Source organism: Ciconia boyciana, chromosome 15 (genome assembly GCF_034638445.1).
Source record: "Ciconia boyciana chromosome 15, ASM3463844v1, whole genome shotgun sequence".
Classification (NCBI taxonomy): Eukaryota; Metazoa; Chordata; class Aves; order Ciconiiformes; family Ciconiidae; genus Ciconia; species Ciconia boyciana.
Window position 1 is genome coordinate 16,001,175 of NC_132948.1, and position 24,425 is coordinate 16,025,599.

General features: G+C 53.4%; 2 protein-coding genes across 10 annotated transcripts in view; both read right to left on the reverse strand.

The window, feature by feature from the left end:
- Positions 1 to 218: 218 nt before the first annotated feature.
- GP1BB (glycoprotein Ib platelet subunit beta) lies at positions 219 to 2,870 on the reverse strand. The gene is made up of 2 exons (XM_072880072.1): positions 2,630 to 2,870; positions 219 to 1,899 (listed from the first exon to the last, which is right to left on the reverse strand). Exon 2 carries the CDS (start codon positions 1,728 to 1,730, stop codon positions 1,116 to 1,118), a length of 615 nt encoding a protein of 204 aa, XP_072736173.1. The 5' UTR covers positions 1,731 to 1,899; positions 2,630 to 2,870; the 3' UTR covers positions 219 to 1,115.
- A 2,432-nt stretch (positions 2,871 to 5,302) lies between these two features.
- The window catches only part of SEPTIN5 (septin 5), a 46,878-nt gene continuing 27,755 nt past the window's right edge, over positions 5,303 to 24,425 (reverse strand). For 3 of the 9 annotated variants that reach the window (XM_072880059.1, XM_072880066.1, XM_072880063.1), the window contains 10 exons: positions 15,765 to 15,861; positions 15,142 to 15,228; positions 14,450 to 14,573; positions 14,143 to 14,277; positions 13,348 to 13,465; positions 12,906 to 13,007; positions 11,884 to 11,980; positions 10,393 to 10,528; positions 8,379 to 8,481; positions 7,984 to 8,043 (listed from right to left, as the gene is read on the reverse strand). In XM_072880059.1, coding sequence (XP_072736160.1) covers positions 7,987 to 8,043; positions 8,379 to 8,481; positions 10,393 to 10,528; positions 11,884 to 11,980; positions 12,906 to 13,007; positions 13,348 to 13,465; positions 14,143 to 14,277; positions 14,450 to 14,573; positions 15,142 to 15,228; positions 15,765 to 15,861 — 1,056 coding nt within the window. In that variant the 3' untranslated portion in view covers positions 7,984 to 7,986. Of the gene's footprint in view, positions 7,289 to 7,983; positions 8,044 to 8,378; positions 8,482 to 10,392; positions 10,529 to 11,883; positions 11,981 to 12,905; positions 13,008 to 13,347; positions 13,466 to 14,142; positions 14,278 to 14,449; positions 14,574 to 15,141; positions 15,229 to 15,764; positions 15,862 to 20,597; positions 20,674 to 20,728; positions 21,037 to 23,659; positions 23,958 to 24,060; positions 24,284 to 24,425 lie in introns of those variants that run through there. The other 6 variants (XM_072880057.1, XM_072880058.1, XM_072880060.1 and 3 more) reach the window with 6 other exon arrangements.

Below are 24,425 nucleotides of genomic sequence, written 5' to 3' on the forward strand. Positions count from 1 at the left end.
CGGGGAAGGAGAAGGAACTCTCCTTTAGGCTGGCCCACCGTGGAAGCCAGTAGCTGTCAAAGTTTAACCCTATGGTGCGCTTCTGGTACATCTCCACCCGCCTTCGGTATTCCTTCTGCTTGGTACAAAGCTTGAACGTAAGGGAGCATGAAGAACTGCCAGGGAGCTCGACAGAGTGCAAGATACCTAGTGCAGAATGGAAAAATAAGCCATTTACATCATCATGCACCATTATTTTATTTCAAATTTGCTTCGTTCCAAAAATAATTAAGGGACATCATAACCAGCAGTAGGCACAGCAGTGGGTTTTGCAGTTGGAGTCTCTAAAGAAGACCAGATCTCTTGTGCCAGGTGCCGTACGAGCACAGTCAGAAAGAGCCTCTGGTCTCGACAACTCTTGGCTTCAGGGCGAAGTTCTCATAAGGATTCAGGGCCCCAGTCTGACCCAGTACATGCTGAAGTCAGTATTAGAACTATAAGTAGATTAAAAGGAATGAAGATAGGGTAAACAGGTAGGCTTCTGAACACTCCCTCCCTCCCTCCCCCAGAAGAACACTGGAAAAGACGCATCAAGCAAGAAGAAACGTCCTTTCCCTTTTACTGATGGGAAACTGAGGCAGGAGAAGACCAAGTCACTTGTCCAAAGTCACTATAAGGCAATCTGTGGTAGCACCAAGGAAACTGTATTTCTCCATTGTCCTAGTCCAGTAGCTTAACTGTTCACTGTCCTCACCGGACCCAATGCAACTAGAAGCATCATGGAAAGTATGGCTGAAACACCCTAGCATAGGAGGCATCGAGCAGCATAGCCCCTACAAGCTTATGAGCAGTTTGGGTCAGTTCTGGTCACTGTAGTTTATGATTTTCTTAGTCCACCAAACCAGAACTACTCCCAGCTCAGCAAAGCAACCAAGACCATGCTAAAGAGTTTAAAGCATTAAAAAACACAAGATCGGGTCTTTGGAAATACAGCAAGTGCCTGATCAGCTCCAGTCCTGCTGCGGACTGCAGTCAGGATCAGATGCTGCACTAAATTGTCCCCTCTGGATATCACAAACCACATGACCTTGGCACAGCATCACCCGAGGAGGAGGAGGGTCTTCAGTCTTGCGATGTTAATCACCATTGTAGGGGCTTCTTGAAGAAGATGCCCAGGTGTCTACATGCTGGTGTAGATCTCGGCTGGTGCTTCGGGCTTCAGCGGTCATTCTCCGAAATTTCTGCAGGTAGACAATGATGAAGATAACCAAGATGCCCTGGAGGAAAAGGAGGATGAAGAGACAGAGCTGAGAGAGGAGAGCCAGGCTGCAGTACCAGTACTGGCACGTGGAGGTGATCTCGTCTTCCGTCAGATAGGCAATGATCCGGTTCTGCAGGTGAGCTGGGGAGGTACATCTCACATCCCTGTATACGGTCCGGTTCTGCTGCCACTGGAGCCAGGAGCGCAAGTAGAGGATGTCACAGTTGCATTCCCAAGGGTTGCCCTGCAGGTACACGACCTGGAGGCTCTTTAGGTTGTCAAAGAGCCCATTGGGAATAGAGGTGAGCCTGTTGTAACCAAGGTGGATAATTTCAGCCGAAGGGCGGAAAGAAACTGGTAGTTTTGCTACAGTTAAGCCTTTTGACGTGCAGTCAATAATGTTGGGGGCACATTTGCACGGCACAGGGCATATGGGTATCACGAGTGGGAGGAAGCCAAGGAGGGACAAGAAGAGAATTCCACTGTTCATCTTCACCTGCCAACACTCCCCTGGTGAGACTGGATGAGGTGGAGACCACGCAAGTAGACACCACACACTCTAGGACTGACAGCACAGCCCAGCTCTTCTGTTTGTTTGTTTGGAGGGTGAATTTCTCAAGTTGGGTGAATTTGGTGTCCTTCAAGGAGATGCGAGAGCTCTGAAAAGAACAGAGTTAAGAGAAGTGTGCAAATTCTTGGTCTCTCATTACAGGAGAGGGAATGTTCCTGATCTTCCAACCCTGGATTTGAGGAGGGATATGAACAAATGGCTACTGGGAGGCTTAGCTGCAGCCACCAAATTCATTTTCACTAGTCCTCAGAAGCGTACAAGAGCTGCTTGTATTTTCAGCATTACTGGAGGCGCATTACTAGGGTAGCCAAGAAAATTTACGTCAAGGAATCAAAAATTAGAATACGAAACTGCTCATGCCTTATCATAGCTCTGAATTATGTCTGTAAGCAAAGCTTTGTTCATGCAAACTGCAAGAGGAGATTCAGAAATAAATTTACTGTTACCACAAGTAAAAAATATCCTCTCCAGTTTTGAAAAGAAGTGATAAACAGTCCTTGGCCAGCAGAGAGGGTGCTGACCACCAAGGGTGCAGGTCAGTGGAGTTTTCCATGCCAGGCATTGCTCCAGCAGGTGAATAATCAGCAGGTGAATAATCTGCTTCTGGAGCTGTGACCGTGCTGGGAGACATGGGTCAATGAGCTGTCTTTGTATCGCAGTCTCATGCCACTGCTGAACACATGAGCTGCTATAACTTCTTCAGGAGAACAACTACACATACCTGCAACGAGGCAGTGCTTTTCTGTGCAATCTGTCAACCAAATAAAAAGAAAAAAAAAAAAAAAAAAAAAGAGCAGAAGGTAGCTTTGTTGACTTACCAGAGTAGTTCAGTCCTTGCTTTCTTGCTGGCTTTACAACACAAGAGGAAGGTCTTAAGGAGCGCAGCCTTCCAGCCAGTGCAAGAGTGTTTGCAGCTGCACAGCTGAGCTCCCGGATAACCCCTTGCAGCTGGCTGGCGAGATAAGGGTCAGGCTCATCCCAGGGACACCTCCCACATGAGGCCGTCCTGCAAGTTTGCTGCATGTCACCAGAAGCTGAGGCTTCATTGAGCAAGTCTTGCAAGAAATGGGAGCTGACACTGCTCGCGAGAACATGTTTGCTGGGGAGATGCTGACAGTACTGGTAACTATCATTCTGGGCCCACATGCTCAGTCCAACAGAAACATCGCAAAGTCTCAACTGCAAAGTAGTAACTCAAAATGCATTTCAACCTGGAAGGTGACGTTACTGGTTTGTGCCGCACTCCCTGAGCACTGCGGCCTTTGGTTTCCCATCTCACCAGAGGACTGTATTTGGCAGAGTGGTGAGACCTAGCACTTTGCAGTGTGCTGACCCTGAGGTTTCCCTTAAAGCAGTGAGACAAATCTATTCCTAATTAGCAGTGGAAGATCTGCCAAAAGAAATGGACTTCCAGTGACCACACTGGTGTCAATAGTTTGGCCAAGGAGAAAGATCATCCAGGCAATTGCATCCTCTCATGATTGTTATGGGGTAAAATATAACTCTTGGTGTTTCGCTGTCTCCATCAAAATAAACTAGTTAGATTCACAGGAAGGACGACAGACTGGGAAAGATAGTGCTCTGAGGAACTGCTCTTTTAATAGCCGAGTGAGTCGGCAGCTCTTGACGAGTGCAGCTTGCAGTTACCGAGAAAGACTGACCACATCCTTCATTCAGAAGTTGCATTACACAAATACTTGAAGAGATAAGTCCAAGGGTCAAAACTACATTTAGGTGGAATCTTGTCTTCTCAAGGCCATTGCACCTTCACAGACATTCTTCTGCCATCAGCCTGACTCTAGGCATTGGCTATGCTCTTTAGGATAAGGCCACCAGAACTGTGAAACTGTTGCCCCACCGGGCCCAACTCTCTGTCACCTTGTACTGTGTACATTGTACAGAGCAGAAATGATGAGTGCCCTGAATGTGCTGATGTTAAAGAGAATTTAGGGTGTAAACAACAGCAGAATTTGGCCCTAACCAAGGGAAAATCTCTGATGCTCTAAACAAAACAATTAAGCTTTACATTTCTAGTAAGTTGGAGCAGATCATTCCAGTTGTTTCACTGCAGCAGGCAGGCAGAGTGGGAAAGAGATCTCAGGCTAACAAACAAACCCAGTTTTTCCTGCAAGGCCTGCTTTCCCCTTGGGAGCAGCTTGACTACCGCAGGGTAAGTTTGCTCAGCAACGGCCTCGTCTCACGCATTTGGTGCTGCATTTATTCACAGGCAGGTGTTCAGGCCAGGTGTGGCATGGCGCTGATCTGGAGCCAGACCCAGCCTGGCTCTGCACGCAGCACAGACTCTGCAATGCTCCTCTGGCTACTTACAAAATGGATTTCCTGGGACTGGATCCTGCCCAGCTGCCCATGGCTAATTCAGAGACGGCTCCTAGGGGAAGCTTAAAGATAGAAGAACTTCAGGATCGTCTTGTCTAGCTCCTGACGTAAACACAGGCCAGAAATCCCGTGCAGGAAGCCCTGCCTGGACCCTGCTCCGACAGAATTGGATAAAAGGAGAAACAGCGTCAGTTTTGCTCTCTCCTGCCCATAATGTATCCCCAATGCTGCTCAAGGGGACTGAAAATTAAACAGAAAGAGGTTGTTTTTTTGAATGTATTTATTTCACTGATCAATTCAGGTAGTAAACATTATTAATAATAATAATAACAATAATCATTTAATAAAATGGATATGTTTTAAAAGGTTTCATTTTTCTTTGTTCACAATGACAAAATGTTCAAACAGAAATTTACAAAAAAATATATATTATAATAACCCAACAGATGGACAGGAAACAAAGAGCCTAGGAATGGAGCAGGGGGTGAGGAAGTCGCACGGCAGGAGCAAGCCAGCGTTAAAGCACAGCGGGGTTTGTGAGGAGGAGCAGGGAACGCCATCGCAGAGCACGAAGAGTGGGACCCCCTCCTCCGGGGGGAGGCATGCGGGGCGGCAGCGAGGACTGCACAGGCAGGACCAGCACAGCAGCGGCACGTAAGGAGTTGATGCCACAGCCCCTCCCCAGTCAGGCACAAGGCCGGAGATGTACCGACAGCCCCAGCTGCAGCCTGGGGCAGCTCTGCGAGTGGGCCACCACCCCTGCAGCCCCGCTCAGCAGGGCAAAGCTCGGCAGAGGCGTGGGAATGCGCCTGGGGGCGCAGGGGTCGCATATGAGGCTGTGGAGGGTTGCATGAGGGGAGGTGTTAAATTACTTTCCTATCCACACGTCTCACTGCCAGAGCCAAATGGCCAAGCTACATCTGCTCAGGAGTCTCTTCTCTGCTTACTGTGCAGCTCAATGCAGCAGTACAAAACGTTCCTCCTTTAATAAACGGATGCCACCTTCCAGGACAGAGTGTGAATCCCTGGTGCCCCCCAAAGTCAATCTCTAAACCCTTTCCAGGCAGCTCCCAAACTCTGGTGCTCTGGGCAGGGAACCTCCTACACGGAGACATGATTTCAGCGGTCCCACTGCCCCTCTGAGAAGCCATCTCTGGTGCCTCACTCCTGTGTGGTTTTTTTTTTTCTAAGTGCAACTTAAACCATCTTCGCCAGCTGGTAGCCGAAGGCTTCAGCTCTCTGTAGAGGACAGACTTGTGACTATCGACTTGATGTAGGAGCCATGTGCACTGAGCTGATGGAGGGATGGGGCAGATTCACCCTCAGCAATCCTGCCTGCCTGTGACCAGAGTACCCTGTGCTCTCACCAGCACACAGCACTTCCACACACAGCCCAGGATAAAAGCTGCCAGCTCCTCTATGTCCATGCTAAAGGGTAAAGGTCTCCTTTATCTTCTAGGAATGAATGTGTTTGAAAGAGGAACATCTCTAGCTGGACAGGGCTCATTTGCAACAGAACATCCTCTTCACAGACAAGACTAGTGTAAGAAAATAGGGGACAGGTACTGCAAGGTGTTTCCCATTATGCTAGCACGGATGAAGTTGAGAACTCAGCAGTCCTCCTGCTTTGGACAGCAGCAAACCAGCTCCAGAAAACCTGGAGGAAGCTCCTGTTTCAGGCTACTCCACTGCTCAGTTAAGCACATTGCACAAAGAAAGGTTGTATTTCCTTCTTAAGCACCTCGGTCCTGCATGTTACTGAAGACAAGCTGAACCCTTCCCCTCTCCTAGGCTGGCACTGCCACTGTCACTTATGAGCTCAATACAGGGGAGAATGAAAGAAAAAAAAAAAACCAAACCAAAACACTGTTGGACACTGCTCTTGCCCAGCTTGCACATTTCTGCAAGGGGCTTCTACCCTCGCTTTGTCCTTCCACACTGTGCCAGGGTCTCCCCCCTGCCCCTGCAGCCCGCGTCCTGGCTAAGCTGAGGCTTTGTACAGTGAATAACTGGAACCAGCCAACCTACTCACCACCTGGACAAGACCTGGTCAGGACTCTAAAGCCCCACAGGGGGAAATCAGACAAACGCGGTGCCTAATAACAGAATTTATGGCCTGGCTATTCCTGGCCAACACTGTGCTTCCTACGCAGGGACATCTACTGGGGAGAGACAGAGACGGAGGAGCAGACACAAAGGGGGAAAGGAGACAGAGGAATCAGGCCGGGAGCCAGAGGAGCAGAAGGGCCTAGCCCATGGCAGCACTCCCTGGAGTTGGAGGGAAGAGCCAAGTGTCTCTCCCTCCAACAGCCCTGATTCCCTGCGAGCGCGGCAGTGTTGCTGGTGAGGCCTGCCCTGTCAGGCACATCACGCTCCAGGGCTCTGCTCTGGCTGGGCTAAAGTTAAAAATACTGCAGGAAGCAAGAACAGGACAGAAGCTGCTGCCCAAAGAGTGCTCTTATCTCTGCCCAGCAGATCCACCAGGCTTCCCAGCACTGAGACAGGAAGAGCCTCGGACTAGGGAGGGGGAGATGGGCTGAGTCCCAGGGGAAGGGCAGGGGAGCAAGTGCCGAGTCTGCTGGGCTGTGCTCAGCCCCGTGCAGTGACGCTCCTGCACCTGCCACAGTGACCCAACACCTGCCTGGACAGGCGGCTTGCAGATCTCTGGTACGAGCCTACAAAACTGCCCCTTTCCCCAGGAGAAGCTCAGAGCTGGCAATGTGCTTGTGGGACTGCAAAGCCTGGGAGCAGGGCACAGCTCTGCATTTGGGGTTGCATTTCAGCCCTAGGGTTTCTATCCCCTCGACAGCAGTCCTGGCCAAGCGCTCTGGCTGCCATGGTGCTTTTCAGAGCAGATACTGGAGACATACTGCAGCTGGATGACCAGAGCTAAACCATGAGATACCCTCACCCAGCTACTGCAGGGCCCTGGGGTTCCTCTACCAACACCTCCAGCCTGCCATGGAAGGAAACCATGGCTGAGAAGGTGCTCACTCCCATCAGCTCCTCCTTGCAGGCAACAGTCAACAACTCATCCTCTCTGCCAGAAAGATGTAACTGAGAGTAGCAGAAGCCATTTTCTTCTAAGTGACCTCGAGAGACTCAGTCCCTTGTTGCTCAGTGCAAAGATGCTGGAGTTTCTGATAGGAAAAACAAAACCAACCAACTAAACAAAAAAACCCAGAAAAACCCAGGCAGGAAACCAGGCAACCATCAGGACCCCTGAGCAGGTCAGTGCACAGAGAAACCCCCAGCCCCAACTCTCTGGGCCAGAGCTGGGCCCAGGCTGAGGAGCCCGAGCAGTGCAGGTCAAACTCACAGGAGGGTACGGCTGCCTTTACAATGCTTGTGCTGGCCCCAGACAAAGGGAACGGGGAGGGGGGCACAGCACCTCAGTTGGGAGTAAACATTTACGTGCATTGACACAGATAGTCTTCAAGTTCATACACCAGAGAAACCAGGACTTTAAATACCAGAGCATTCCCAAACAAGAAATTAGTACATGGGAAAGGGAGATCTTTTTCTTTTCTTTTTTAGGATGCCTTAGAGACGTCTCAGGCCATTTTCTTTAAAAAAAAAAAAAAAAGAAAAAGAAAAAAGAAAAGAAAGAATAATTATTAAAAAAGAAATACACATCAGTAAACTGTTAAGCGAACAGCCTCCTCCACAATCCAGCTGACCGCAAAGCCAGCATTGCTGCTAATAAATTAGAGGGTGCGGGTGCAGCTCTTGCCCACAAGTCTCTATACAACAGGAAACCTTTTCTAAACATCCACAGCTCTTGCCAGGCCTCAGATGGTCACTGGGGGATTCCCTCTGCCCTCCGAGTACCTGCCTTTCATTGATCCTGCATCTGCTGCTGCATCTTCTGCAGCATCTCTTGCATCCGCCGTAACTGCATGATACAGAGAAGAGAGAGTCAAAATGGGATCTGCTGTGGCCGGGAGCTGGTGATCTGCACTGGGGACACTCCCTTGGGGCTGACGAAGGGATCCCTCAGAGAGTATTAACTCCTGCCTGAGCACAGAGGCATCTGTGTTGGGGGTGGAATGGAGCCATGTTCCCCTGACAGAGGAAGCCACAGCTTTCACACCCTGCCCTCCGCACCAGGAGCCCATGGTGGGAGGCAGGAGTGGGAAGCCTCAGGACAGCCTCTATGGGGCAATCCTGGAAAAACTCCTCAGATTCCAGCTCCAACACCAAGGAGGCCCAGGCAGAAATGGGTCTTACCTCCTCATCCTTCATTTTGATCAGCTTCTCTGTCTCAGTGTCCGGTGTCGGGAGAGGCAGGATAGGAATCGGGCTTTCTATCCTGTTGTCCTGAGTCAGTTTGCTAGAGAGACAGAGAGAGGGAAGACAGGCAGTCAGCTGTGGTTCAGGCTGGCTGGCTTTGGCGTCACCACGCGATGGTTGTCACTCACAATGGCAGAACTGCCAGCAATGTGGCAGCATGCACCCAGCCAGGTGGAGGGGCTGTGGGGCAACCTAGCCCAGAGCTGTGGGATGCACTCAGATGCAGAATGAGACCAAAGTCAATAAAAATTTTCAAAATAGAAGCTTGTGGGTAGCTAACAGAGAAAACCCAAACCAGGCTTACACTGAGAGCAAACACAAAAATGGCTAATGTTTCCGACCACCTTTTGTAACTGCACTGGCAAGCTTAGCAGAGACACTTACAGACAATTTATCTGGTCTCCTTTGGCTCATCTGTGCATGTGCCTACACATACACACAGCATCAGCACAAACTATCAGCATCCCTATGGCACCACGTGCTCACCATGGTCCTTTTTTTTCCAGGAAGATAAAATCAGGGGAGCAGCTTAATCGCCCCAAGTCTGATAACAAAGCCAGCCCTCATATTCAGGAGGCAAGAGACATGAGACACAAGAGGCACAGCACGGCAGCATTGCGATGAGGGCTGGGCACACACGAGTGCAGGCAGGGGACAGGGGAAGGAGGTGACTTTCTTCCAAAAGTCAGAGGAGCTCTCTGTAGTGAGGAGGGGGTGGTAGTAGCCTAAGACGCCTGGGCTGAAACTGGGAATCCAAGCTATCACTTGCAGGCGTTCACCACTTGGAGTCACCGCTGGCTCATTATTGAGTCAATTCCAGCCCTGGAGCTTGGGATCTCCTCCCAAAACGTCTCTCTAGACAAGGACCCTTATCCCATTGCTAGAAATGGCCACGCTCCGGTTTTCTGAGACTTGTTCACTGGAAGTAGCCATGGCGTGAGAAACAGTACCAAACTTAAAGCTTTGCTTAAGCTGAGCAATTGCTTTTTCATCGTGCTCTGCTTTTAATAGATACATAGCCTACCTAAATAGCAGCTGTAACACTTCTCACAGATCTCTAGCATTTAACATAGTTATTTTGGGATTCTGTATTCTCACTGTTGAAAAAGACAGGCTCGTCTGCTATGCAAAAGTACTGAGATACAGCGTGCGTGAACAGAACGTGCCAACCTCTACGTTTGCACACATGCAGGACTGTTCCTTGGTGAAGCACAGCCATTTCTGCTCTGCAACGTGGCAGCACAGAGCTACCCAGCCAGTTCAGGCAGGAAGTGAAGGGGATGGTTTACAACAGATGAGCCAAGACCTACTTAAACCTAAAATTTGTCACCAGTATTTCAGTCATGGAAGGGAGAAGGAATAAAAGAGGTTTCAAATGAGAAGCCCGGAGTGTCCTCTCTTCTATTTTCTGATCATTGTGACTAAAACCACAGAGAATCAAATGCAACGGGAAGACAATGCAGAGAAATCTCTGGAGATGTGTGAAGAGCCTTGCTAATTGCCTGGGCTCTGTTGTCTGAGAAACAGCAGCATCCCAAGGGTCACGCTGTCATTTGGACATAGCTGTAGACTGCATAATGCCTTCCTCTTTGGCAATGCACATAGCTATCACGCACCAGAGAGATGGTTTATCCCGTTTCATTAGGCTGGATGTATTTCACCCAGTGCTAGGAACCACTCTTCAAAAGAATCTCCAGGCCTGTTTCCCAAGATCTGCATGGAGAATCCTCAGACAGGAACGTGGATTCTCAGAAGCATCCCCACCATGGGTTCAGGCTGCGGGAGACACGCTTGGATTTGCGTGTCTTCCAGTGCCATTCCCCAGGCTGCAGCCCAGCATGTCCCCAGCAGACCCACAGCCTCCTGACCAACGAGCCATTCTGAGAGCAACCCCAGCTCCACAGAGAGCGAGACACGCCTGCCACCTCCGGTTGAAGCGGTGGGAACCCACCTGGTCATTTGCTGGATGCACTGAGCTCGGTAGTTCTCATAGTGGACATCACAAGTGACATCCTTCAGGTCATGCATGTGTGTCCGGATCAGCATGTTCCGCAGCTTCACAAAGTCGCAGTGTGCCTGGTTTTCCACTGCAGAAGCAACAACAGGAGAGTGCTTGGATCACCAGCCCTCTCCAGGGAGCCCCTTCTCACCTCCTGGCACCCAGGCTGGACTAAAACTGCCCCAGGGCCCCTTTCTCATCCTCCCCCAGCTCTCCCCCACCACTGCCTGGGGATCTCCCCCTGGCCCTGGCGCAGGCCTTGATGACACTCTGTGCTTCTCGACACCAAGGCCAGGCTGCTGAGGTCACTGTGTTCCCAGGACTTTTTCTGGGTAAGAGGATTAATTAAGCATGTACAGCAGAGCCCTGAAAGAGGATGCTGCTCCCAGGTACATGGGATGTCATCGTTATAACCACAGTGAGCGCAGCCAGTGCTGGAGGCAAACTGCTCGTCTCCTCAGAATTTGGGACTGATTGAAAGGCCCCTGTAGGCAAAATGAGCCCCTGAGGAGCAAAGCCATGAGGAGGCAATGGTCTGGAGAGCTGCAAGAGCCGCTGTTACCACGGGGAGCCAGGCCCCAGGCAGCGCTGCGGGACCGTGCAGGGAAGCGTGCTCAGCAGTGGTGTGCTTGACATGGTGATCTCCATTTACCTCTCTGCAGGGCTGGGGGAAGCGGGCTGTGCCAGGCCCAGGGTTTCAAAAAAGGTGATCCCACTGCCAAATGCCAGCACCCCGACAGGCACAGCCCCCTCCAGAGCCAGCCAGAGAGTGGAGCCAGCAGGTGGGCAGCCCAAGCAGCCGGCACCAGCTCACAAGTGCACACACAAGCTTTTGGGATCTAAAGCTGCAAGACCTTAAAGCAATGCACCAGCATGGGGGAATCGGCAACAGCAGCAAAAGTCATCCCAGGGTTATTCTGCCTAGAGGCTTTACAAATTTTCTCCCTTTAGAACGGAAGAAAATTAGAGACAAACACATTGTTCATCAGCACAGCCTCCAGCCCGGCAACTCCAGCACATACAGGAGCGGCAGCAGAGGAGGGCGTGCAGGAGGGTTTACGATTCAGTTTGGCTGAGGGCAATGGCTTCTCCCCAGAAACTAAACCGGCAATGCCCAGCTTCCCCCCTTAATATAAGCCACGTCCTAGTGCATTAAAGCCCAGGCATTCTTCCATTCACGCTGGAGCCTCTCTTCTTCGTTCTGTCACGGCTTCAGAGGCAGGGTGATTGCTACACCCCCAGTAACAGACCTCCTGAGCAGGTCCCAGTGCCTCTGTCCCTACCCTACTTTGTCCCCTGCCATGTGCCAGAGGTGGCACAGTCAGTCACGGCTGTGCAGAGGTGAGCTCCTCCCTGCCATCCCTGTCGCCCGTGCCCACCTGTCCTTCCCCCCATCCCTGGCTACCCCTGCTCACAGTGCTGGCTCCCAGGCACCGTGCTTACCTTCCACAATGCCCCAGGGGTAGAGCCGTCCACGGACTCGCTGGCCTTTCGCCTCCACCACTGTGTTACTGCCGATGACGGCAAAGGGAGCGCTCTCCTGGAATGAGAGGCATCGCTGAGCCCAGCTCAGCCCAGGGCTGCCCACGGATCCCTCCTGCAAGGGCCAGGCTCAAGTGGAGATGAACAGGAGGAGGAAAGTGCTGGTAGGAAAGGCACGGGGATATCCACACGTGCCACAGCACAGGACACCACAACCCAGTTGGAGAGAAAAGCCTAAGGCACTGGGATCTGCAGGTAGCCTGATTCCCAGCCTGACCTTCTCAGCTGTCCTGAGGGAAGCTGTGCCTCTGCAGGTGCCTGCATCCCTTCTCGGAGGGGAAGCTCTACAAGGAAGCCAGAGCAGAGAGGCCTGGACACCAAGCAAGTGGGACAATGTAAGCCAAGAGCTTATCCAGGCAGGGAGGTACAGGCTGTGCTCCTCTCTGCTCGGAAGGGAGTCAAAGCCCATTGCACCTCTCTGACAGGAGAAACAAGGCCATACTGCATGCACACACAGGGCTGGCTCAGCTTGGGAGAGGGTCAGGCCTGGGCTGCTGGGGCCTCCAGACAGCCCTGTACGATCATGTTGTCACCCCCCATGCAACTAATGTGTCGCAGTGGTGCCTTATCACTCACAAATCACTCCTCCTTGCTGATGGCATTGCTCAGAAATAGGTGCTTACAAATGCTGTACAACTCAGCCTCCATCTTGAACATACAGGCTGGAGTAGACCGAGGAAAGACTGACACTGCCTGGTGGGAGAGCAGAAGTGCCATGTCTTCATGCCACACTTGACTTCATGGCACCAGCAAGGACATCAGCACCTTCTCCAGGCCGTCTACCGTGTGAGCCAACATAGGCTGTCCCCTGGCTATCCCTGGCACAGGCCTTCGGCACACACAGGGCAGCTCTGGCTCCTTCTGGAGCAACCGACACACCCATGAGCCAGAGTTCCCAGTCCCCAGCTGAGCAGGTTCCTTACCTTCAGCTCTCTATCCTGCTGCTTGAACTCCTCATCTTCATCAGAGTCACACTCAGGAAACTGGTACACTTTAATGCCAAATTTATCAATCTCTTCCCGGATCTGTGTCCGTGCAAGACAAAAACAAAAGCATGCAACACTGAACAATACAGAAATGCTGGGTTTATTTCCTGTTTGTGCTACCATGGGTTTGCTATAGCCTACAGATGGCGAAAGGATTTGATGTGTCTTCTAGAGCTGGCCTCTCTGCAGACACCACTCCCCTTCTCACAGCAGAGCACTGCTGCAATTAGATTTGCAGGTACTGTGTGTATATATACATACACACACACGCGCACGCTATATACATATATATATCTGTATCTATCTATATCTCCCCTCCCTCCTCAGCCCATCCCTGCGACCACATCAGGTATACCCCTGTAGAGAAAGAGCATCTCACCCTCTCTTTTAGCTTCCGGATCTCGGAAGGGATCAGGCAGTCGGCTTTGGCAATCAGGGGCACAATGTTGACCTTCTCATGCAGAGCCTTCATGAACTCAACATCCACAGGCCTCAGCCTGCAGCAGGGACGAGGAGGGACACGGTTAGCAATGACACACTGGGCAGCTCCCCCTCCAGCCTCTCCCACCCACCCAGCACAAAGGGAAAAGGACAGCACTGTCACAAGAGCCTGGGGCAGCACTGGGACAGCCCTCAGCTAGGGCTGTATCTTCTGGAAAGCCATCTCAGATTTTAGCTGCTGAATATCTCGCACAGACACAGGCTGGGTATTTGCTCCCTTGCAGGCCAAATACTGCCCGGGCCACAGCCTGGGGCCTCCCTCCGGCTGCCCAGGGCTGCAGCCACCCAACACGGCCCCTCCAGCTGCTCCAGGCTAGGCTGGCACACGAGCCAGCAAGGGCAGGGACTGAAGGCAGCTTAAGACTCCCTTTCCTACCCATCAGTCAGGCTTAGCTAGATAGGAAGATACAAGCCTGCGTGGCATTATTTCTCCTGATTTCCAAAACAGGCTGCAGGCCTGAGGGAGATCCGCTCTGCCTGATCACAGGCAGTCTGTCATGCCAGCCAGGGGGAGGGAGGTGGTGTGATGCTCAGCCGAGGCAGAGCATCCAGACAGCTCTTCTCCTGTGCCAACAGCCCTGCCAATTTACAAGCTGCTATAGGGCAATCCGGGGGCACAAGGGTCTTCCCTCCAGACTGAGTCATACCCCGGCCCCACAGCTGGGGCTCTCACCCATGCCCGAAGGGCGAGATGAAGTACAGGCAGCAATGCACTCGGTTGTCCTGGATGTTCTTCCGGTTCAGGCCACTCTCATCACGGAAATACTGCTCAAACTGCTGGTCAATATAGTCAGTGATGGGCTTCCAGCTGGGAAGGGCAATTCAATCAAAACAAAATCACGTGTTTAACAGGACACTGTCTTCTAGGGACCATGAGGCAGTACCATCCCCTTCCCGCTGCCAGACCCCCTTCCTGTGAAGCACCCACAGAAAACAGACATGGTCGAGGACTAGGAGGAAGGCAGCAGTGGCCTGCTCACCACTCAGTGTTGTTAACAGCGTCTCCAAAGCCTGGTGTGTCCACTATGGTCAGCTTCAGCTTGACACCCTTCTCCTCAATGTCCACCGTGTGCTTGACAATCTCCACTGTCTGGTTGATTCTCTCTTTGAACAGGAATATGTGAGTTAAAGCCAGGCAGTAACTGGGGATCCCCGCTCTCACCCACGACACGCTGGCTCCCTCCTTATCACTGAGCACAGGGAGTAACATGGGTTTCAAAAAACCCTGATCATCCTCTAAGAAGCCTCAAGGGAGTGGTACTGTGGGAGGCCAGCAGCAGGCAGACAGACTCTGAGAAGATACACAACCCTCTGAAGTGCTCGTAGCCTAGCTCTTCTGAACGTTTTGTCCACTCATTTGGTAAGGGGAATCCCTACCACACTCCAGCACCCAAGAACAAAAGACAAATCTCAACATCTCAACCCAAAGGGCTAGTGCTGCTCTGCAGCCTTGCCTTCCCTTCACAGGACACAAGAGCCCCACAGCCAAGCCCTTCTTGCTCGAATACTAGTGCCTCTGCAGCCAGCAAAGGAGAGCAGAGCAACAAACAACAGGGCTGGGATCCAGCCAAGCCTGTAGCTGCTGCTGAAGCCAGGAACCAAAGTACTGGTCCTTAGGACAGTCCAGACCTGCGGGCACAAGAACCATTTGCCCCCTTTGTCCCCAACTTACCCTCTGCGTTGAGGAGCTTTCTGTCTTTGTAGAGGTCTGTCAGGAACAGGCTATTCACCAGTGTGGATTTGCCCAGACCCGACTCTCCTAATTGACAGAGTGCAAAGGGGAGGAGGGAAAAGCAAGCAACATGACCCACTAATTGACTTACAAATGAAACTCTGAATAAGGCTTTGAATCCTGAGCCAGAGGAAGTGAGAGAGATGAGCTGTCAGAAGCTGTTTATGGGCATTACATTTTTCCAGCAGTGGGAGGACTTTTGCTGCAAGATGTCTCAATCCTTGTTCAAATGTGATCTCCAGCTCCTTCATCCTCCCTTCCCTTCCCTCGGTCCCTGCCTGGCCCTGCCGTCATCACCCAGACCAGCCCCTCTGTTGGAGGAGAAGCTACACTCAGTGCTTGCTCGAGCGGGCTTTGAGTGGTCAGGAGGGGCCCATTGCTCCTGGGGAAACAGCGCGACTGCAACACCGGCTGGGGAGCAAAGCAAGGTCTGAGACAAGGACCAGAACAGAGCGAGTGGAGGATCCAGACACTAAGGGAGCACCTAAGGGAAGCGAGGAGAGCTGATCCTCTCCATGCACCCACCGTGTGGCCCAGCCACCTCCATCCACGGGTAGTCTCACCTGCGACCATCAGGGTGAAGTCGAAACCCTTCTTCACGGATTTCCGGTGGACCTGGTTCGGCAGAGTGGCAAAGCCCACGTACTGCTTCTCATGGTCCTGCAGGGCAGAGATGGATGGGAGCAGGTCAGGGTGTGCCAACCCTGCTGCTCGAGCCTCACACAGCAACAGGGAGCTGGACTCAAAAAGCTCCTGAGACAGAGCCAAGGGGTAGAGGAGAGGTCGGTCCCTGCCCCGGCAGTGGTGTAGGGCAGGGCACGCACCTCCTCTAGGCTGAGGGACTTCTGCCCTTCCTGCGGGTGGGCACAGAGGCCACCCCCCCGCTGCTGCAGCCCTGCTCAGCTGCTCTCACCAGCAGACGCGGCAGTTCACGGCAGCCTCCCAGCACAGAGAGCACAAGGGAAAAGGCGCATCCCACCGTTCCCACCAGAGAGCACACCTGGGGCTGCTACTGACACACAGCTTTCCTAACTCTTTGCTTCTCCTGCAGTCACAGGATCCCTTCACAGCAGGGTCACCAAATGTCACCTCTCCCCCGGTCTTTCTGAGCCATTTCTGCATCCCTCCCTCCAGAGGTGCGTGCGGTACATGATGGAGAGCTCTCTGTAATTACAAGCACCCCAGGGCTTGTGGTGTCCTGAGCCGTGTCTAGAGGAAGGTGCGGTGGCTTGGCTTCTGCTTGACCTGAGAGGCGATTATTTCTTGCTGTGTCACAGCCACTCCTGGCTGAGTAAGAGGAAATCCTGAATAATCTCTAGTGTTATTTCTGAAGAGACGGAAGTTCAAGGAGCACGGGAAGTGGGAAGATATGAAAGGACTGAGAACACAGGTGAGATGCTTTCGGTGAGGGTATTACATACGGTATTACTGGAGCCTACCTACCTATTACCTACTGCCCAACCACCCCCCGGATGCAGACCCCCATCGCTGAGGGCTCTCTTACCGCGTAAAAGCCGCAGCCACCCCACAAGTGTGGCACACGCTCTGCACAAGAGCACTGAATGCACGCAAGGAGTGACATGACCAATGGTGCGTTTCACAAGCACGCATCCCGCAGCCAGGAGCAAACACGCACCTGCGCTGTGTCCCAGGGGCACACACCCTGCTCGTGCAGGGTACGTCCTGAAAGGCGAACACAGGACTCACAGACCTGCTCCAGCTACTGCCCTCAGGCTGGGCCCAGCACACGGTCTGGTGCTCGCAGCTGGGGCAGCTGCAGGTAACTGTGGCCCGGCCGCTCCATCCATCCAGCCTCCTGAGCACCCCTGGGCCTTCACAGCCCACACCCCCACGGCAGTGTGTTCCCCTCCCCAGGCCTCACTGCGGAGGGAGAGTGGGCACGGACCCTGGCAAACACCTCCCATCTCACATACTTTCCAAGCTAGACCCAAGGGGAAGCAGCCGTTCACAAATGCCTGAGCTAGGGACATCACGGACTCTGCATTTCAACATCACTTAAAATAAGCATACCCCTGGGATTCACACCACAGGCAAATCCACAGAGCCAGAGTTCCTCAAAACCAGCCCCAGCTCTCACCCGGCCACGGATGCCTTCAAGCATACAGCTGTCCTCACCCCGCAGCTCGCTGGCACTGGTTCTCCAGGCACAGCAGGGAAGACCTCTGCTCCTAAGTTTAACTATCTCGATTCCTGGGGCACACACTTAAAGAAACACAAACTACAGTCTGGTGCGTCGAGCTCAGGGCGATGCTGACTCGCACCTATTTCCATACTGCAAGTGGGCGATGCAGCTCCCAAGCAGCCCTCTGCAGCCCCTGGCCGCACGTCCACGCGTGTGAGCATCCTCGGGTGTCCTCAGCTGGGCAGACTGCAAAGTCGTGGGAGGACCTGGAGTCTCCTCCTCTCAATTTATGGCTGCTCTGGAGCTGCCCACTCAGACAGGACAGGCATGGCTGATGGCCATCGTGGCCCAAGGACTCTGCTCTTCAGCACGGTCCCTGCCTTCTAGAACTTTAGGTTTAGTTTGGGTCTTAGACTTGGTCACTTTAGCCCTGACAGACAGAGTGACTGTGGGCTCCAGTCCCCCTCACCTCAACCCCTTGCTAACGTAGCTGAAGTAACGCTGTTCCACCACCCCACAGCCCAGAAAGGCAGGAAGGGACAGAGCAAATGCAATTAGAGAGAAGTGGGGAGAATTAGAGAGTGCCTGAAGCACTCCACCAGCAGCTCTAATGGCTGAGCTAAAAGGCATTGGCATCCCAAAGCAGCGGTGCAGCGAGCAGCGGCGAGACCCCAGGGTGAAAAGTGATGGCAGCTCTGATGAGCTGTACGTGGCAAAGCAACGCCTGCCTGGGGGACACTGCGAACTGCCACCCAAAAGGCTCCGTAAAGGGTGAACACAAGGTGTGCAAAGCAGGGTGAGAAATGCGATAATGGCCAGATCTTTGGGAAGACAACCATCACCTGCTCTCTCCAGTGACTCGACATGTGAAACAGCACTAGTAACGCACTAATAAAACCATAGCTGAGGCTTGGGGTGTGCTTCTGTTATTCTCTTTGTTTTTTAACCTAGGTGACTAAGGGCTGACAATGGAGACACTGGGGAGCTGAGCTCTGGTGCAACCCCACTTACTTCAGCCAGGTGTAACTGGCTGAACCTGATCTCTTGTTTCTGTTCAGCCCAGCCGAGAAAGCGTGGATTTACTGTACCTCTGGTTACCTCCCCATAGCTCGGTGGAATCGGGACACTTGAAATGAGCAAATCCCGGCTGGCGCAGGACACTGCCCTTTACTCATGACTCACGCGGTCATTTCCCTCGCATTAAGGAAGGTCAGTGCTGAGGACAAGGCCAAGAGAAGAGCTTCCCTCGCAGTGTGAGGCAGCCAGAGTCGCAAGGAGAAAAGCCCCGTCCCCAATCGTGCCCCCCTCTGCCCAGCCATGGATGCACTGCAGAGCCCTGCCGGAGCCAGAGCCAACGTGTCCATAAAGGGGAAGGCAGGAGATGCGGGGGAAATTGGAGAAGGATCCCCTTCTTCTAACAGCCTTCTCTCAGGAACAACAGCATGGTCCCTGCACCACCGCCAGCCTAGACCCACAGTTCCTCATCTCAGCTTTAAGACAGCCAACGTGTGCCCCCAGCCCAGCCGTGTCGGGACACTGCGACAGGCACGCGCCACCATCTCCGCTAGTGTGCCAACACCAACATCACACTTAAGGAGCCCAAGTAGCCTTGTGAGCCTGGCGTCTGCCTCACTCAAAGCTCTACGCCACTCACTATCTTCGTTAGGACCCAGCACAGACACTATCTGCAGAGCAGCCTCGCGTGGGATGGAGAGCACCGAAGCAGGCGTAGAGGGCTGGGAGGGCTGCTGAAGGAGGCAGGTGGCTTTCTGGGCTGGGAAAAGCTGAAATCCATTAATTAGATGGGAGACTTGGACAGAGGGAGTTCCTGGAGGCATCACAGCCCCCTCCACATGCTCCTGACCCTCGCGAGCCAGCTCCCATGAAGCTGAGGGAGGCTGGGACAGCCGGTCGCTGCACCGCGCTGCCTGCACCAGCCCCAGCTGTCGGGAAAGGGCCCCGGCCAGCTGAGCCAGCGCCGCTCTGGCACGAGGAGCCCCTCTCCCCACCTCCTCCTCCACGTGCTGCCTTTGTTCCCGCTGGCGTCCCGCTCCCACGCGCCTGGGAACGTGCCCCACACACCACAGCGGAGGCCACCAAGAGATGTGGCCGACCTTTGGGGCCCTGTTACAAACCAAAGCTCCCCAAGCCAAGCAAAACATGTCTGTACTCTCCCTTGGCACACGCTCGCCGGTGCGCCGGACATCACAGCAACACACTGCATCCTCACATCCTCCACCACCCGGCTGAGGTGGCCAAGGCTCCCTGGCAGGCAGTGCTCTCCCTGGGAGTTGAAGCCAAGGAACAAAGCACTGGTGGGTTCGAGTCCTGTTCCTGCCAGGGGCAGAGACATTTGGAATCTGTTGCATAAGAGGAGAAGCCATCCCTGGTACCAAGGTGTCTGCAGGGCTGTCTGTACCTCCGAGACAGGGTACGCAGCATGGCCTCCATCGCTCCTGCCATTCCCAATTCCCTCCTCACCTCCCTGGTGGACGTGCTGTTTAAATCAATCCAGATCTCATGTGACTTCACCATTCAGCCTGGGGATAAATGGAGCCTTGCTGGGTATATTCAAAAGGGCTAAAATTCAACACCATGGGACCACAGAAAATTTGAAGAATAGCCCCTACCCCAGGTCTGGAGCAAAGCCCAGAAACGATGGGGCTTGTCCTGGGATCCTGGTGCCCCTGCCTCCACTTCTTGGGAGGGGGGGGGCCCCTCTTGGTGTTCCAGCCTCCAGCGCAAGCCGTCCAGCTCCCTCCCAGGCAGCCCTTCCTCCAGCCGTTCCCCTCCGGCCAGGCACGGCCGCCACATCCGCGTCTGCACGAACCAGCACAGCCCAGCCCCAGAGGAGCAGCAGACCCTTCCCTTCCTTTCATTGCCAGAAAGCTGCATAAATTCAGAATGCAAACAGCCCCCAGGGCATCTCCCGTGTTGCCTCGGGCCTGGGGCTGAGCATGGGAGTTACCAGCAAAACCACTCGCCCACCAGCATTTGCTGCAGCAGAAAGAAAACCAGCTAGCAAAGCACAGCGTTAAGATGATAACACAAACCAGACCGCGTTTGGGCACACACGCAGCACTAACTCCCGTGCTGAGCGCCCCAAGCACACACACGCCATTCAGAAAGGGAATCGCTGCATCAAATAACCACACAAAAATGTCACGCATCTCCCAGCTGTCCATCGCGCCCCTCGGCCCTGCTCCTGCAGGGGCTGCTCCCCTCCTTTCTCTCCCCGCCATCTCTCCCTTACCAGCGTCTTTCCGCTCCTCTGCTTCTCAGAGGTCTCATCTCGTGCTGCACACATCTGCTCGGGCACCATGCTCCCCCCTCCTGTCCCTGCTGCTCCCCAGCTCGCACGGTGCTATAAATACATCCCCATACCTTCAGCTTGGCCGGGTGGCTTCGCTGTGCCTGCGTCCGCGGAGAAAGCAGCCGCTCCACTAACCGCTCCTGAATAATGATCGAATCCATAACCACGGCCGGCAGGACGGACAGCCACTGCGGGCCAAGAAAAAAAAACCCAACCCATGTGTTGCCTCCCAGCCTTTGCTAAATCCATGCGGCAGCCCCCCCGCCTACGCATGCACACACATGCAGGGCTGGCTCAGCTCGCCTCGGCGCAGCGGCCCGGCAAGGCGAGGAGAGGCGAGGAGAGAAGAAGCGAGCGGGCTCCCACGGCAGCTGCCTGGGATTTCCTGCCTCCGCCTGTGCCGCGGGAGGAGCCTGCCAGCAAGGACAGGACAAAAGCCACCACGCCAGCAAGGACAGGACAAAAGCCACCACGGCTGCAGGCCAGAGGCAATGTCTCTCGCTCTGCCAGTGTCCTGCGGAGAGGTTGTGCAGGTACCGGATGCTGTCCCAGCCATGAGTCTGACTCCTTTTGTCAGATGGGCTTATTCAGCTGGAGGATTTCTTAGATATCCTGACTCATGCAGCCGAGACAAAGGTTTGCTGCAAGGAAACCTGCTCTTGGTGAAAATGTGCTGCTTCTGGTTGTGTGTGCGAAGGCCTAGAGGGTCCGGAAAGCTCCCAAAAAGCTGGGTACAAACTCAACCCCCAGATCCTCATCCTGGTTGACGTGGATCTGCCTCCACGTGGTGCAGGTCCATCTGTTGTCTAGTCCAGGCTATATTGCAGCCTGAACTCTGAATCCACCTGGAATAGCAGCTGATGTATTCTGGACCTTACAGCAACCATTTAAGCTTTGAAGACATTTCCGAATAAAGAAGTATCTGTGTATTTGTTAAGCACAAGTACCCAGCCCAGCAAGGGCCTAGCATGCACAGAAAAACCATTCAAACCTCAAGTCTGGATTCTGATCCTATGTATAAGACCTGCTTTCCAGCTTTTCTATGCAGCCATAGAAACTGAACAGGAATTTATTTAAAACAGACAAAAGCTGATAGTCTCATATAATCACAGGATTCCAGAAACTGGGGAGTTAATATCACAGCACGTATAATAAAGTCACACGAGATGGCAACGCTGGTGGTGCTGGAGGAACCTGCCACTTGCCACACGGGTTCCTGAGCAGCTTTCTGCTCGCAAACGGGGAAGGACGCAGGCTGCTGCCACGCTCCTGCCTTGCTCCCAGCCAGAGCTCCCGCTGCGTCTCTGGGAACCGCAGGTCTCTGGCAGCAGCTCCAGAGAGCACCTGGCCAGCGGGGTCTGCCCTGGTCACCTCAGGCCACAACCCAGGGCCGCCACCGCACACCCCAAGCACAGCTGACACCAGGTTCTGCTATAAGGTACCAAATGTCTGCAAGGTCTCCAGTGGCCTGAAGTCTGGGGGCAGCTGTGAGAGTGGAAAGGTCTTAGAAACACACCACATGCTGGAAAAAAAGGAAAGGAGGAGGAAAAAGAAGAACAGTGTTTTACCTATGCTGCCATCCTGCAAGCTGAGGGAAGGCGACCTCAGAAGTTGCAGGCATGAGGTCCTAAAGGCTGAGAAAAATAAATGGAGGAGAACTGGGAAACACTCCCAGAGGAGAAAAACTCCCGCCATACGGCAGCTGTCATATTGCATGCATGAAGCCCTCTGCCAAACCACGCTGCTCTGCCTGCAGCATCCTTAAATTACACCCATTGGGTTTTGTTCCCAATCATTTCTGCGTGTAACAGTCTAGCGGAAGGCCTGGACAGAGATCCAGGTGTGACAAGAATTCCCCCTCTCAGAACATGTCCCTGCTTGGCAGCTCTGCCCCTGCTTTGCAGTGTTGCTCCATTCCTCAGGGAGACGATAATCCTACAACGTCCTCTGAGCCCAGTGGTAGGTCAGGCCATGCTCATGACACTGGTTTTTTCTCCCAGATTCACAATATCTAATCCCTGCTTTCCTGACTGGAGGACTCCACTGCCGGGGTCTACAGGTTGTGCATGACTGAGGAGCAATGAAGGTACCGCGCTGTCTGCACTGGGGAGACCAAAGATGCATCCAAACTTACTTGAGATACACAGAGGTTTCACCAGTCCTTCCACACCATAAACCACAATAGCTGCAAGCAAACCCTCTCCAACTCTGATGAATTCTCATGGCTTGGTAAACCCTTGTCTGGGGACCACAGGCCACATGGCCACCAACCACAAGCATCTTCCATGGGTACATGGAGACATGCTGTGTCCCCACGAGCCTACTGCACCAAACCAGAGCATTCTTCTGAGCTGGGATCACAGATGAAGTCAATGATTTGGTTGCAACAAAACCACAGTGTTGTTCGTGGCCCCAGAAGCCATGCTGACAGTGCAGAGAGGAACAAGGGGCTACTGTCTCCTGAGCGCCTTGAGCCCTCACACATCACACTTGCTCTCAGGACTGGCAGCCAGGAAGGAACTCCAGCCAGGAGGCCGCGCCTGGGAAGGCAGAGAGCAGATTAGAAAAGGAAACCCAGAAGGGTAGGTCTTGGCTACAGAGAGCATCTTAAGACTGTGTGGCCAGCACTATGGCTTTCAAAATGCTGAAGGAGGGTCAACTGGTCCCATACTCAGCCTCCTCTGCCTCTCCTACAGATGCTCATCTTGGCTCCTCTCCTACCCAGAGTCAACAAACCAGAAATGACGGGCCAAGGAGAGGACACGTTTGTGTCCCTCAGGTGTGCCACATGACACACCCAGAGCTATTAGCTCAGGCTGGTCTGTCTGCAAACTTCCCAAAGACAGCCAAGCCTTACTTTGCCCCTGTCCTTCCTGATTGCCCCCCTCCCTTTCCACACAGCCCCTGGAAATGCCCAGCGTAAACCCTGGCCTGCTCCTCCAACAAGAAGTCTGATGTATGACACCCTTAAAAGAGGAAAAATAGCACACAGGACATCTCACACATGGTGTGCAGCAGAGCTCAGCAGGGAAATGCACATCTTTGCCCTTCCAAGATCTAGAGCAAAACCAAAGTGTTTTCTTCCACTGGCTTGTGGGCCACGGGCACCTCCAACCTCCTCTCCAGGCAGGCGGTAGCAGCAGCAGCAGCTCAGGGGTGAAGCTGGCAGCAGAATCCAGGTCTCTGACTGTCGGAGCAGAGCTCTGCTCGGCCCCAACCTGCCGATCGCTCAGCAAGGGAAAGGCAGGCTTGGGGTGCACCAAGCCGACCCACCTCACAGACCAGCCCTTCTTTGTCAAACTGTGACAGCAAAAGAGAAAGACAAAAAAAATAATCAATGAGCGCTGCCTGGCACAGCCCAGCCCCTCGGTGTTGCTGCTGTGTTGAGCACTTGCTTACTAACAATGGAGCCAGGGCAGAGCCAAACTGCACGCCCATCTTTCTGCAACGTTCCTCTCCTTTGGCTTGTAAAAGCTGGCTCGGGGCAAGCACAGCCTCGAGGACTGCTCTGGGCAGGGGACGCAGCAGGCGTGGGAAGAGCTGTGGCTGTGCACTAGCAGCAACAGAGCGACGTCCTACTTGTCCCTTTGTTAGAGGGGATTTCTAGCCTGCAGTGCTGAAGATGGGCTCTGAGAAGAGGAGAGAAAACATGATTTCATGTATTTAGATGTAAACTCATGGAAGACGAAATTCACCACTGGGCAGCTGGCTGGAGCGCAGAAACACTCCCCAGGAGCAGCCCATCAGCCTTGCGAGGGCAGGCGGGGG

Coding starts and splice junctions, on each gene's coding strand:
- GP1BB (XM_072880072.1), bottom strand. CDS start 1,730: ATGAACAGTGGAATTCTCTTCTTGTCCCTCCTTGGCTTCCTCCCACTC.